At 38.7% G+C, this 14,955-nt stretch overlaps 1 protein-coding gene across 2 annotated transcripts; it reads right to left on the minus strand.

Annotated features, from left to right (window-relative positions):
- Window positions 1–1,956: 1,956 nt before the first annotated feature.
- Window positions 1,957–6,605, minus strand: fgf17 (fibroblast growth factor 17). Of its 2 annotated transcripts, none has more exons than XM_046386362.1 (5): window positions 5,970–6,605; window positions 5,846–5,882; window positions 5,412–5,556; window positions 3,710–3,816; window positions 1,957–2,416 (listed from the first exon to the last, which is right to left on the minus strand). In XM_046386362.1, the coding sequence occupies exons 1-5, from the start codon at window positions 5,999–6,001 to the stop codon at window positions 2,126–2,128; spliced, it is 612 nt and encodes a 203-aa protein (XP_046242318.1). In that variant the 5' UTR covers window positions 6,002–6,605; the 3' UTR covers window positions 1,957–2,125. The 2 variants fall into 2 exon arrangements, with proteins under 2 accessions (XP_046242318.1, XP_046242317.1); XM_046386361.1 differs by having other exon boundaries at window positions 5,412–5,589; window positions 5,970–6,604.
- Between the last annotated feature and the right edge of the window lie 8,350 nt (window positions 6,606–14,955).

Raw genomic sequence — 14,955 nt, forward strand, 5'->3', positions numbered from 1 at the left:
TCCCGGGCATAAATTCTTCCTGGTAGGTTTTTTTGTGGAAATGTTAATGAAACAGAGTGGAATAGTTTTCATGTGTTAATTCCACTATACGTTAATCACCACAAAAAGATATTATTTGCTACAATGACAATATAAGCACCTCTATTTTAATAGGAAGAGTCTTTCATATTTCTATTTCTATTATCTGCAGTTATGTTTTTTTGTTTGTGTATCTATTCACTTATCATTTTTAGCATACTGCATTTCAAGAATACTACAGAATATATTGTTGCGTTTACTTGACTGTCATCAGCACTCTTGTATGTCTTCAGATTTTGTTGATATGTGCACTCTTGAATAAAGTTCTGTAGGAAATAAACAAATATATTTAAAATAATTACATATATCTAAATAATAAATGCCTTGACTATTTTATAAGTATACAAAAATAATAGGGAAATCTATATTCCAGTTGCAGACTCAGCTCCAATCTAATGGGAGGCAACGCAGTCACTGGCAAACCCAGTGACAGATTTATTTAAGTATTTTTCACTGTGCCATTTCATACTTTGTATGCTATATGAAACACAAAGTGTTGACATGCTCCCAACAGCCTGTTATCAAATGTTTTCCCATCATTATGTCAAAAATAGATCCCATTACATTCACATAAACACAGTCATACTTCCTCCAATAATGTTAATTGAGTCTAAGGCTCATGCTTTCCATCTTTGCCAACTTCATTAAACGAGCTACATTATTTGGCTGAGCTCCAAATTGCATTTTGATCTGTCATAACAGTGTGCCAGTCTTGGCAACACATGTTTTTAATACAATCTAATGAGATATGTGATACGAGCGTTGGTGTTTGAATGAACTTCACAGTCGCTGTGCAGGTTGTCGATGTACAACTTGGACTAATGCTGCCTTCATGCTTTACCTCCGTCAGTCCTATATTTCACCTTCAAGCTGGTCCTAAGCAAATTGCCATCATCTGTTTTTCTGTTTGAAAGTTTCTCTTGCACGGTCATGAGAATCTGTTGGCATGCAGCACATTCAGCATCATTACAGCTGTTGGTGTTGACTGTGCCTCCATTAGCTGCTTCATTGCAATTCATTAACTCGTTATATCCTTGAGCTTTGGTCCAGATGCCCATAGAATGACTTTGATGATCCCCTGACTTTTCCTGTGGCGCCACCATGAGATCCACTAGACTCCTAAAATCCAATTCTATCAAGCTCACAAGTGATCTTTTTGAAACTCTAAACTGTTTTTCACACAACTGAATCTTTAAGGTGATATTTCTCTTTAGCCAGGCTGTCCTGTTTCATTCCTAAAATACCAGAAGGTGAACACTTTCATGTTCATCAGGCATTTTCAGTTAATCATAAAAATATTAGAGCACGTGAGGGTGATCATTGTAACCAGTGCATGGTGTGCAAGGGACACACAGATTAACATAAACACTTAAAAATGGAACAAAGCTGTACTCGTTGCACAGCCCATCTGTTGTAAATTTAAGTTGTATATTTGACATTTATTTCCAACTGCTATTCAGCGATGGAAAGTACCTCATATAATATACAAACACTGATTCTGATCATCTGAAAAATGCTGAATATCATGTTGGATAATTGCCCCCCTTAATATACAGTATATACATATCTCATATAATATCATATCATATAATTTACTTTTTTTTGCACTTTTTAATATTTAAGCACGTTTCATTTATGTTCAAAGTGAACTTAGAAATTACTTTTTTAATTGTGTTATTAGTGTATTTTGTCTCACTGCTCATGCAGCAAGTTAAAATTCGAGCAGCCTTTTGACCTTGGAAATGTTTGACCCTTGTCACAGAAGCAGATGTGTTTTCAAGGTTTGAGAGAGTTGATTTCTGTTATCGCCCTACTCATCATGTGTCTTCATCCCTTGCAGGTCCCCATCAATCAACACATACACACAAGATAATTAAATATAATCCGTCTTCTTTACTCGCTTTCAGTATTTACACATGCTCATTTTACAGCAATATTACTTTAGATTTATGACATTTTAAGCATCTTTACCTACCAAAATATACAAAAATAAAATCTGTTTCTTCCTATATCACAACTGTCATCAGTCCGTTTCTTTTGCTGCGTGTTAGGAAGAGGTACGTGATTTCCTGTTCCGCTTCGCTCGACGTGTGGACGGAAATCGGATGAACTCAAAGTGTTTGCTTTGGTCCGTGTTGGGGAAGGGAGGCGGGCCTGTATGTAGCCTCTTGATGAAATGGACCTCTCTCTGGTTCTCCCTTGTCCTGGAGGCTTTGATGGGCCTCCCTTTTCTGGTGAAAGCCACATACCAGCCCTCATACTTGGCATTCTGAAAGGCTGTGTAATTGTTCTCCAGTACTTTCTCTGTGAAGATACAATCCCTGCTCCGGCCATTGGGCTGTGTGGAGAGACACAAATGTATTTTTATGTTAAATCTGGACTGCATGACATATTAAACAAGCTTCTGCAACAAACAGGTAAGATATGGAAGATATATGAGCTCAACGAAGGCATGTCATACATTTTGTGGGGGGGGGGGGGTTGTGACAAAATCTGCCTATGAACACCTCTAAATCTCACTAGCTCACATATTATTTCTCATTTCTTCAATAGAAATTGTTTGTCTTGTGAAATTGTATAGGATTTCTTTACTAATTCAATCAGTAAAATTAAATGAGTAAATTTAATTGCAATTTGGACAAGGTAGAATAGCCATTTCCCCATGTTTCCAAACATGCTAAACTAAGTGAACCAACTGGTGGTGGTAGCTTCCAATTTATATGACAAATTTTATTTTATATTTAGCTAATGCTCAACAAGAAAGCAAATGAGCATATTTCCCCAAAATAAAAATGTCAGTTTCCTCAGTTACATTCAGATAAGCCATGAAACGAGCCCAATCGCATTTAACATGGAGATGTTAAAAAATATTATAGTCTTTTAATAACGTTGTTCTTAAAATGTCCTTCTAATAAGGAGTAGACTTGTGTTCTGTCTCTCAGGTTTGAGACCTGTATTTTTCTGACTGTACTCTTTCTATAAATCAGCATTACAGCAGCTACAGTTGTGATCCGTGGTGACAAATAGCTTTATGACTTGTCATGTGAATCCATCTTTTCCATTTCCATGAAGGAAGTGGAGAGCTGACATATGACCAAACACACTGGCAGTGTAAAAGGGAGGGTTCTTTCCCTTCATTGCTGTCAGCCATAGCCAATAAGACTGAGCGACTATCACTCAGGATTTCTTTTTTCCAGCACATCATGTCCTGGGGTGACTGACAAGTTATGAGACTACAGTGATAATGGACTGAAGCTTTAGGACCTATGGAGTGTATCCTAGTAGCACAGATTATGAGCCTTCTAAGGAGGAAGACCAAACCCAACAATGGATGTAGATGTTTTTGTTCCAGAGGTGTTTAAATTTCTACATGGGTTTTTCCAATGATGAGAGCTTTTTGTCCATTCACAGAGCTAATATTGTTCAAACCTTAGTGTTAAATTTAGTCTGATTGGTGAAGAACACACTGGTAGTACTGATTTGCACACCCCCAGAGAATATTTTATTAGTGTGTTTCAGTTTTTAATTAAAATACATCTTAAGTTTCAATATGTGCAGACAATGGTCTCCTTGCTGTCAATTAAAGAAATCGAACATATCAAAGAAATTCAGGAAATTCAGTATACTGCACCTTTCCAACAAGTTTCCCCTTCCGGTTCATGCAGAGGTAGCGCCCACTCTCAGCGCCCCTTATCCTCACTCGACTGCCAAAGGTATCCGTCTCAACAAAAAGACGAGCTGCCAGAAAAAGAGAGGAGAAAATCAAGAAGCTGATTGGGGTGGGGGGGTTCAACAGTTACGAGTGATATCCCATAAAAATGCTAAACATGCAATTCCCTTTATGAGTAGAAAATTTAATGTAGTCTTTGCTTAAACCCCTTCTTTCCATTGACATCAAATGTCCAATATAAAAAAATACCATTTCTGCCTTACTGCACGTCATGTCAGACATAAGCAGCATTTAAAGTCTGCTATTTGTTTACTAAAGCTTTTGATGAAACATAAAATGAAGTCTGTAATGATGTTAAGCCTGTTTTGTTTCCATTGAGTCATTGTGTTACCGGTTACTCCAAGAATTTGCTATTGTTTCATAGTAGTTCTAGTGTATTGGTCTGTTATTTTTTCAGTGGACTGTTGAGCTGAAACTACAGACTGTCTGTGCTAACTATTGAAGCAGTGGGCCTTGAGGCTTTAGACACTCTCTGGTCCTCTGGAAACTATACCTCGACCACTAAAAGATTAAACTAATGTTATCACTGAGCATTAAATGCCTTTATTGGGAGCAGAATATACATCCTGAATTGAATTTGTCCTGCAGTCAATTACGGGCAGTGAGCATTACAACAGCCTTGTGTATTGGAGTTATAGAGACAAAGGACTTGTCCTAATCAGCCGCTAATTTGCCAGACGATGGCTTCATGGCTACAGGAGGTAGGCTGAATTAACATATAGGCCTGAAAACACCTCACAGAGGGAGGGACAAGGAGGCTGGAGGTGAAACTGCTGGTTGTGCCTGAGGACATCAGTCCCCAGCCGAGGCTTTGTGGCTGAACTGGTAGGAACCGATAAACTGTATTTCTTTAAAGCTTCTCACTTAATCCCTCTGAAAAACACATCACACATTTTTGGCCATTCAATGCAGGCCAGTCTTTGTTTACCAAGAGCTAGTATTTGAGCAAAAAGCCCAATGAACATATACAGCCAAATACTGATTTTATGTGCTGATTGTTTAAGCCTGAATAACAGTGAACTCTGTCATTCTGGAAGTCCTGACTAACCAGTATCCACCCTTTTTAAAAACTAATGCAAACATCAGCTCAAACTATAAAACCACATTTCCCAAAGGTGAATTACCAAGGGGTCTCAAAGATGCCTATTGGTAATATTGAGATGAAAAAATCTTCTGTCCACTGCATGATAAAAAGACTTTTCAGCCTGATTTCTGACTTGTTCCTGTTTATTCAACGTGAACAAAGATGGTAGCCAGAAATAATAAATATCTCCAAAATTTTAAAATGTTGTATATACATATATATATATATTTATATCTGTTATATACTGATGTAAGGCTACTTGACAATACTGTATAGTTCCCTTTAAATATATATATATATATATATATATAGGAGGGAAGGAAGTTTTTAAACAACCTTGAAAGGCCATCTGCTTTAGTCCCAACTTTCAAAATATATCTGACTGGATTACTTGCTGTCTTATAACAACTTTGGTTGCAAATGGAGATCTGTTGTAGTGAAATAAAGAGCTCCACTACATGTACAACATGTAGCCAAAAGTCTCAGGAGATATACAGCAGGCTTGGGGTCAGTTCTTACCGTACATATTTCCATCCTCGGCTGTGGCAGTGACCCTTTTGCCCTGAATCTGGACGTGTTTCCCGCTGGTGCGGCTGTAGAGCTGGTAGACCCTGACCTGCCTGCGGCTGAGCTGGTCCGTCACTGCGCCCTGCGTCCTCACATACTGGTTAAAATTAGGAGACGGGTGATTCTCCCCCTTTTTTATGCAAAGGGAAAAATAAAATACATAATTTTTTTCTTTCTAATTTGGAAATGTAGGGTAAAGTCAATTTTATAACCAGCAAAACAGGTTGTAAAATGGAATTTGCCCCTATTACTACTAAGCACATAAAGTTAATGAAACTAGTTATATTCAGATATTACAAAGCTTGTTTCCCTACTTCACATGTAATGTCTTATACTGGAAAATGTGGAGCAAGTTTGTGTTTTTTTGGGGAGGGGGGGGCGCTTACCTGAGCATGGCACCACAGCACGAAAAAATGAAATGATCTGCAGAAGTAACAATAAATGACGAGTTATTAAGAGGTCATTTTGTGACATGTGTCATACAATCACACAACGAACCTGTGGTCTTACATATAAATACAGCGCTGGTTTATTCCATGCATTCTTCTTTTTATTTCATCCGATCAAGAAGCGGAATCTTGAGGCAGATAAATCCCACAAGGATGCGGTAAATAATTCCAGCGGAGCTCCCACAGTGTCGCATATGCCCCCCTGGCCTGTCCATCCACATCAACCAAGTCTCTGATATAACCACCTCCGACTTATTTCCTCTCACATTTATCAAAACCCTGATCCGGCTGACTGAGTGGTGAAGACCTCTTCAAAAGATCCGTGCAGCGTATCAAAACCAGACACATCCATTATTAAAAAAAAAAAAAATCTTTTGATTTTCTCTACGCCACTGATTGAAATGTGAGTGATCTGGGTGCATTTCTGTTCGGGTTAATTCCAGGTTTTGAAAAGCCCTCTGTCTCGCCGGGGTCAGGCTGCTCACTGGTTAAATGTTGAAAGGCAAAGTCCCTCCCTGAAATCCTTCTGTTGTGGGTGGGCACAGCGACAGGACCTCTAATGATGATTTTAATAGCTATAGAGAATGCAGCGAAGAAAAGAAAAACCGAAATCACATTGTTCCAGTTTTACTGAAGAAAAATATCAGCAATATATTAATAATAGTTCCACATCCACAGTCCAAGAGAATGAAATTTCTTTGAGAGTTTAGTTCAAATTTCTTTCAAGACAATCATTGTGTCTGCCTTTAATGTATATCATTACTGTAGCACTGTATTCAAAAGTGGTAGCCTAATGGCACCTTATGGGTGTGGCAATTAGGTGTTAAAGAGACCATTGCCCCCCTCACCCCCTCACCACACTCTCCTTTTATCTTATGTTAACTGGTCACACTTCCAGCTCATGTAAAAGGAGGCCAAAACAAATTATATAGACAAAAGGCCTGTTTCATCTTTACATAATAAGCAATCAACATCCTAAGATGAGCAGGTCACTGTCTTTCCTCTTCCTTTGGAGACAATTCATTTACAGAGAAGAAATGAGTGACGACAAGAGCAAAGAAAAGAAGCAAGGAGGCGGAGAAAAGAGACTCAAAGACAGAGAAAAAGAAGAAGAGTTGACAAGTGAGGGGAAGAAAGAGGAGAGAAGTTGTTGATAAAAATCTGTCCACATTTTGGAAGCTGCTGAGTCCAGGTGAGGCATAGCTAGTGTTGTTTGTGAACAACAGCGTAACGTGAAGCTTCAAGTGCCTTCACATCTTACCCTTCTCACGTTCTCTTGACCCCCACCACCACCACCATCACCCCTGTCTACGGCAATAAAGTGATAAAATGCAGCAGCTAGGCATCTCTGACATGTTGGTCTGCATTTGACTGGCTGACAGGAGCCAGCAGCAACTGATTCCACTTGTTGATGTCACTTCTTACAGTAAGACGCCGTCAGCCCATCCATCCATCAGTCAGTTCTCCTCTCGTATCGCAACAATCAGTATTGTTTTAGTCAGAATGCTAAACAGACATTAAAGTGATGTGAGCGACGTGTATTGAGAGAGCCAGCTCACAGTGCACAGTATGGCCATGGAAGAGGTTCACCTAAATGGAGGGCTGTCATGATTAATGGTATTAATTATACCCGTGCTTTCTCTAACATGAGGTTTACTTCATAAAGGCTTTGACTTTGTGCGCTGCATGTCTGCAGACAGCTGCAGGCTTGTTCTTGTCATGCGGACCAGTATACCGCTTCGTCCATACTATAAATGACATAAATCTTTGTCATTCTGACGGTCCATGCATGTGCATTTCCCAATCCAGATTTTGTCCACATTCCAGTTTGGTTAGAATGGAATCATATTTGGTATACATATTTACAGAGATTTCTTTTGTGATACTTCCTCTACTGCCAATATCAAGTCACATTTGTTTCTGTGACCAGTTTTTATCCATGACAAGAAACCTTGAAAACAACATTCATGATCCACAGAAGCTGATCCCGAACACTAGTCCAGACCATAAGGCCAGAGCTACAAGCTGTGAATTGCTCTAAATATTGCTGAGCAATATAATATGTAAACTGACTCAAGGCCAAAGGGTCAACATTTTGATGTGCCCAATACACAAATGCCTACAAAATGATATTTGCATCAGTCTAAGCCGGATTCAAACTGCCAATCTTGCATTTCTGGTAAATGCAACTACCAGCAACATGTGAAAAAAACTGACCTGCCAAGCTGACTGGAGGTTACAATACAAAAAGTTATTAGGTTGCCTATGTTGTAAGACAGGTGCATAAAGTGGTACTGACCGTTATCACCTCACTCCACCCCTTCAAGTGGTTCTGTCCATCCATGTAATGTCAGAGGTCAAGTAGGAAATGATCAAATGAAATCAGCACAGAGTGCAGTTGAAATCAAGTTAACACATTTATTATTAAAAACAACAATACGTATTTCAGTACCATTGCCATGTAAAATCCTGCTAGATGCAGTGATAACATTAACGGTCCACCAATGTTTAGTGATACTTTATAGATATTTAAACTGGTTAAAGGGACTGAACTGGTTATAATCTAAGGCCCAGAGAACAGAAAATAATGCAGAATCAAATAATTGCAAAAGATAAGAGATCATTTAGTTGTTTAGTATATATAACCCATCTGTCCTTCATGTAATCAAGGACATCAGACACACCAAACACATAGAAAGATCATAAAGAAAAGAATACTTTGATTACAATCGCATAAATATCATGTGTTTGCTTCGAACTGTAAACACCTCTTTGGTCACAATTGCAATTATTCAGTCAAAAGAAATATTAAAGTTTCACAATGGCAAACTTATGCTATTACCGTAGGCCTAAAGTTACATGTATTTGCATGTTATTATGAACCAGACAAAAAAACAAAATACGAGGGCCGAATTTGGTCAATAGTCTTGGCATCAGTTGTACTTTATATTTAGTGCCAATTGGCCTCCTTGAGTGTTAATCTGGCTGCAGTTCTGGAGTTTTAATTGCTCACTTTTCTTAATTCATCACTTTAAAGTGTTTTTTTTTCTTTTTTGTTGTTTAATGGTAATAGTACACGGCATTTCTTAAAATAAATAGTAAAATTTCGAAATGCGAAATATATTTTTCTCCATATTGGCGAACATATTGGATGCTATCCCAAATAACGACAAATAGTACAGTATGCAATGTGCAAAAATATATCTATGAATTACATGAGTGATACAAATACATTTGTAGTCTTATTACTACAAGGAGAAAAAAAAATGCTTAATAGATTTTTGAGCAGTTGCCAAATTTTCCAACCCTTGAAAACAGTGAAACCCATTCCCCATCGAGCTTGGGCCTTCCTTGGGGCTACTGTAGCTCCAGTGACAAGTGAAAGGGGAACTGGTGGTCTCCAAACAGCTCTGACCACATCGTAAAAATCTCCACCATAAAGAGCAACTGGCCACTCTTTTTAACCCTGCAAAAATAGATGGAAGGGTTGAGAAAGTGGGTGGTCCCCTTTATGAATGATCAAAAGAAGAGAAAAGTAAAGAAGAGGAAAAAAAGGGGAGGATTCACTTGGACAAGCAGCCTGCTCCTCATCAGCAGCAGCGGGGATCTTCTTGAACTCACAGTCAGGTCAGCCTTCACTACTCTCAGTTGACTGATTCCGCAGCCTGGGAATGTTTCACTGAAAGTGTCATCTGTGATTGTACTTTGGGCACTTATAGATGAACACTCGAGTTATACACTGAGAGGTGAAAATGTACAACGCTGTGCTTATTTTACAAAAGCTGCTGACCCTTAGGTATCGCCCTGCCATTTGTAAGCTGACCATTTGAGCTTGCCAAATTTGACACAGCTGACGCAGGCAATAAATTTGAACTAGTTTCCCCACCCCCTTTATCCATAATGAGTACTGCCCTGCAAAGCCTTTGAACACGAGCGCGCACGCACACACACACACACACACACACACCAGCAATCCGAATGGGATAATCATGAATAAATTTGTATTATGCGATGAAAGACCCAGAAAATCTAAAAATCATACAAAATCTTAATCTGTCATAGTGTGAAAATGTGTAATTATCTATAAGAATGCAACATTTCAGGTGTGTGTGTGTGAATAACTGAAGAGGATATCTAAGAGCTAATGGGTGACAGACAACATTGTCAGGGTGACCAGACTGTGCAAATCCCCTGCGTCCCGGAGCGCTGGGATGTCCGACAGGTGATACCCGAGCTGCTGATCCGTGATTAACACTCGCCAGTTGCAGACAGGCTCTGACTGCTTCATCTACAGGCCAAGAAGCTGGGAACATGTCAGACTTCAAAACTAATAAAGTGACTGACACAACTGTCCCTCTCAGAGTCACAGACACTGAGAGAGAGGGAGGGTAGGGTGTGTGCATGTGTGTGTTATGAGGGGTGGTAATGAAAATAGCTGAACATCCAGCTACGCTTAGGCTACAGAGTCAGACAGGACCCAGCATCTGTGTTATTTTTAAGGAGCAAAATGTCACTGAGCAATGAACATGCTCAAGGCGCATATCTAACAGGGTTAGATGCAAGGTCACACCAAAGCCAGATCACTTTCTGAAGACAGACACTGTTGTAAATGGTAGTGACACACATGCTCCTGCTTTGAAGTCTTAACCAAGAAATTCACTGTTAGCCTTTAACTGATTGTACTGGCATGTGTACAAGGTTTCTCTCGCAGTTGTTTAAAGACAGCAACAAACTATTCTTATCATAATATACTGTATACTTATGGATACTTGACACACATTTAACTTAACAAATGTGACAAATAACACAATTTCCCTTTGAAGGGTCCTGCTGATAAAGAAATACACTGACATTTTGGAAAGTACAGTAGTTTTTCTTTCTAGTCACGATCATGTATTGATCAAGTGACAACGTAATCAAATGTCAGACTGACTTTATGAATAGTTTCTCCATGTTTACAATATCAGTCAGTCAGACATCTAGCTTGGCTTGGCTACCATGGATGTAATGGGTTGTAAATAGTCTGGAATTAAGCGATATACGCAAATGGAAGCAGTGTGTTTTGAGTAAATAAATTTACTCACTTGTGTCAGGGAAATGAAGTTGCATTTGAAACATCCATTCTGAAGAATAATTGCTATGCAGGCAGAGGTCAAGCTCATCTATTAGGCAAAGCAATGAACACACATCTAACTTAGATTTCATTTCCTACAGGCATTGTGATGCAGGACAAACTGGCCCAGCTTAACTGGGCCAGTTAAGCTTCATATGTGTCACAAATAAGAAAGAAACTGTCAGAAGAGTGAATGATGACTGAAAGGATGTTTTGCTGCCTTTTCAACATCTTCTTATCTTTTTATTGGCTCTCATACACATGTAGCTCTTAACAACTGCGCACAAACTTCACCTAGAAACTGCAAATATTTATATATACGAAGATTTTCATATGTATATACCAAAACTTTATAGTGTTAAATCAAGTCTGAGAGAGCCAGTTCTGACATATGCTGCTGTTTATTTTGCCCCAGTCTTTACAGACCACATACCATTGTCCCACAATCTTCACAGAGTTAATTTAATACTTCCTAAGGTCAACTAACACAACTCAGATCCAGTATTAAAATAACTCAGGATAGAGTTAAAAATGAACTCTATTCTATTCCCATCTAGTTGTTGCTAAGCTGGGCTCAACACTTTCTGGACCAAGGTCTCATACATTTACAATGACTTTGGCAAGCTGAGTGTGAACTGATTTGAGGAAGAGAACTTTGTCACACACTCTTTTTTGTTTGTTTGTTTTTGTTGTTGTTGTAAAACAGTGTTCTTGCAATTTTAACCAATGAAATTGTAACTTGGTCTTAAATTGATAAAATGTTCTGAGTTAGTAGGGCTAATTTGCTGCACAACTTTTAAACAGTAAGACATCACAGTAACAGCGTAAATGTCAAACATTTAAAAAGTTTTCACTACGTTGATTATGTCATATTAGTTCCAATCTACAGCTATCTTTATAAAAGTTAAAAGGTACTCTTCATCCATGGCAAGGGAAAAAAAGCATCCAAACAATTTGACCTCTGAACACCAGCATTGGGAAACTGGCCATTTATTAGAAATTAGTTATGGATGGAAAAACATGTGACCTCCTGCTCCCAGAGGACACATCAGACCATTATATTTGACTGGTTTGGGATTTCAAGGACTCATTGATAGCCATTTTCAAGATTTATTCTGTCATCAGTTGACGGCAGGACTACAGACATATGTTGCTGATGTCACTGGGCCTTGCAGTCAAAACACGTCTAAGACCCCAAAGAAATTCTTCAGAGAAATCCTTTCAAAATAACACAAGAAAGCATGTATACATCTGAAGGACGGAGCAGTGTTTTCTTTACCCCATAAGAGTAGTCAGCTACATCAACATTAATGATAATTAGAACGTGAGACATTCAAACATGCATTTTAAATTTTTATACAAATGTATACTCCTTTTTTTTATATTACATTACATGTTAGTTAAAGATTACAAATATGCAAACGTGGTAAGCTTCTCTGATATACAGATATGCAGTACCAGAGTGAGAAACAGAGACACAAGTAAAGCACACACCTAGAATGGTAGTCATAAAGTGTGCATCTGATCAAACAGAAAATGTATTCCTGTTGTTTTTTTCCATAACAGCCTCTGAGTTTGCTGAATTATTCCAACCTGGCATGGGGTGAAGAACATTCACCACTGGGTGCAAATTTACACACTGTCACTCATCTTTTCTGGCTGTTTCTGAAAGGTTATATCAAACAACGTTTGACATCTTGCACAAAACAAATACGTGCTTTTAATTTCATTTAACATACCACGTTATACCTTCTGTATACAAACGATTCTTCAAAGCTTCTTTTACATTAGTATTACCTGTCCCCCGTGATTTTAAAGCAAAGATATCCCATATTTTGTGTGATGTTCATTATTGACTTTATGAATGTACCTCTCCTCACAGGTGCGTAACTTTGTGTTTGAGTACACAGAAGCATGTATTTGTATTTATTCATGTGGAGTCCAACAATTTTTGCTGTTCATTTCATTGTTTTTAGCGAAATTTAAAGCTACTGTTATGTGTTATTCTTTATCTTCTAATGTACATAAAATTTTCTTGATTCATTGTATTGTAAATAACATGTGACAAATGTCTTGTTCAATCCACAGACATTCAGTTTATACTTTCACACAATATGAAGAAAAGCAGCAAATTGTCACCATTTAGAAGCCTTAATTTGTTTTTACCTAAATAGTTGCTTGCTCATTTTCTGTCCACTGACTAATGGAGACATTCTTTCACCTCTAATTGCAATAAGATCAGATGGAATGATGATTTTTAGAAGGCCATGTACTGTATGTGTACATTGTAAAAAAAAAAAAGAGAGAGAGAGAGAAAAGATTTATTTATGGTGCTCATTATAAACAAATTGGGTCAGTGTTCCAAAAATCCCCCCGAAAAAAAGGGTAGGTGAATTGCTGAAGTTCCCAGCCTTACATTCATCTACCCTTGAACAGCCCCCTTACCCTCCACCCCCGCCCCTATGGCTGCTGTGGCCAGTCTGGTGAGAGCTGGGGCCTCCGGCAGTGGCGCTGGGCCCCCGTCCCAGCTGGTGTGCTGTAGTGGAAGGGCTTGATCTGGGGCTGTAGCAGCTGTCTGCTCCATCCGCCCCTTCCTGCTCTGATCTCTGCTCTACAGTTCACACCTGATCAACAACGACTGCACTTCACACTGGAATTTTCCATTTTCTATTTTCTGTCACCCTCCTTTGCAGCTCACCCCCACCACACAGCAGCCCCTGGACCAATGGCAAGACATGTGGTGACATACAACTTGGTGGCTGGCGACAGCAACACCCACACCAGTCGGTGACACAACAGCATGTCTGGTATTTCAGGCCTGCTTCCATGACTCAGTTGCTGTGTAGAGAACGGAGACCTACTGGTCCTCTATTGTTAACTAAAGCCACCGATGCTAAGTCTGATGAAAGACAGTGAAAATACTAAATACATAGTCAATGAGATGGCAGCATGAGGGGCTAAAGGATATCGTTAAAGGTGCTATGATTAGCCACTTGGCATCAGTAGATCATTATCACATTCACTTTGGGAGATAAGAATATTTACCCTAAACAAATATGCATAGAACTAAGAATTCTGTCAGTCGCTGAGTCTTACATGATTTCTACCAAAAACTACAATGATTCCATTTCACACGTTAAACACTTCACATAACATATAAGATGTGAAGTATTGATATAAGATTTAAATATTCAATCTTTTAGGGAAAAAGAAATTCAAGAAAAAGGCTTGACATTTGTCCAGTGTCACGCTACATCCACCTTTGGTTATGAAGAAGGGGAGACTTTGTATATGCAACCACAAGAGGTTGATTGTCAGAAAAACATAAACATGAGCCGTTTTAAGCATTCAAATAAATTACCAATGCTCTTCTTTTCTTTTGGGAACAGTCTTGAAACAGCAGATGGTTGGGTGTACAAACTATCTCTCTTTGACACGCATTCCCTACAGTTAGTGTCAGTAATCATGCCCACAGTCTTCCCCTTACCTTAGGCAAGTTAGTTTTAGTTGCCTTGACTTAACCAAACCTCAACCACGGGCAGGAGATAAAACATCATCCCACAAATCATTTTGTAAGAGTCACTTCAGTTCTTTGGAAGATAGAGACCAATGACTATTTTGGTTATGAGAACTTGTTGGTATTTCAGATGTTACAGGACGTTAGTGTAACATGACGTGAGAGAAACTATTCAAAAGTTCAATGTGGAAATCCTTGTGTGAAAAACTTTTTCCAACATGACTGAAGACCAGCCCTTTGGATTCAGACATTGCAGCTTCAAACAAGAAAATACACAGGCATAGGTGAGGGGAAAAAAGGAAATCAGAAAGCAGATTCAGAGTTCAAAGGATCATCGTTACTTTATCTTTAGCCTAAATAATCACAAACTGATGTCATTACCATGTTCTCATCACACAATAACCTGCATGTTGTCAG

The sequence above is a fragment of the Scatophagus argus genome, chromosome 4, assembly GCF_020382885.2.
Source record: "Scatophagus argus isolate fScaArg1 chromosome 4, fScaArg1.pri, whole genome shotgun sequence".
NCBI classification, from domain to species: domain Eukaryota; kingdom Metazoa; phylum Chordata; class Actinopteri; family Scatophagidae; genus Scatophagus; species Scatophagus argus.

Coding starts and splice junctions, on each gene's coding strand:
- fgf17 (XM_046386361.1), bottom strand. CDS start 6,001: ATGCATGGAATAAACCAGCGCTGTATTTATAT. Junction 5,590..5,845: donor TGCTGTGGTGCCATGCTCAG/GTAAGCGCCCCC, acceptor TGCATAAAAAAG/GGGGAGAATCACCCGTCTCC. Junction 3,817..5,411: donor CGAGGATGGAAATATGTACG/GTAAGAACTGAC, acceptor TTTTTCTGGCAG/CTCGTCTTTTTGTTGAGACG.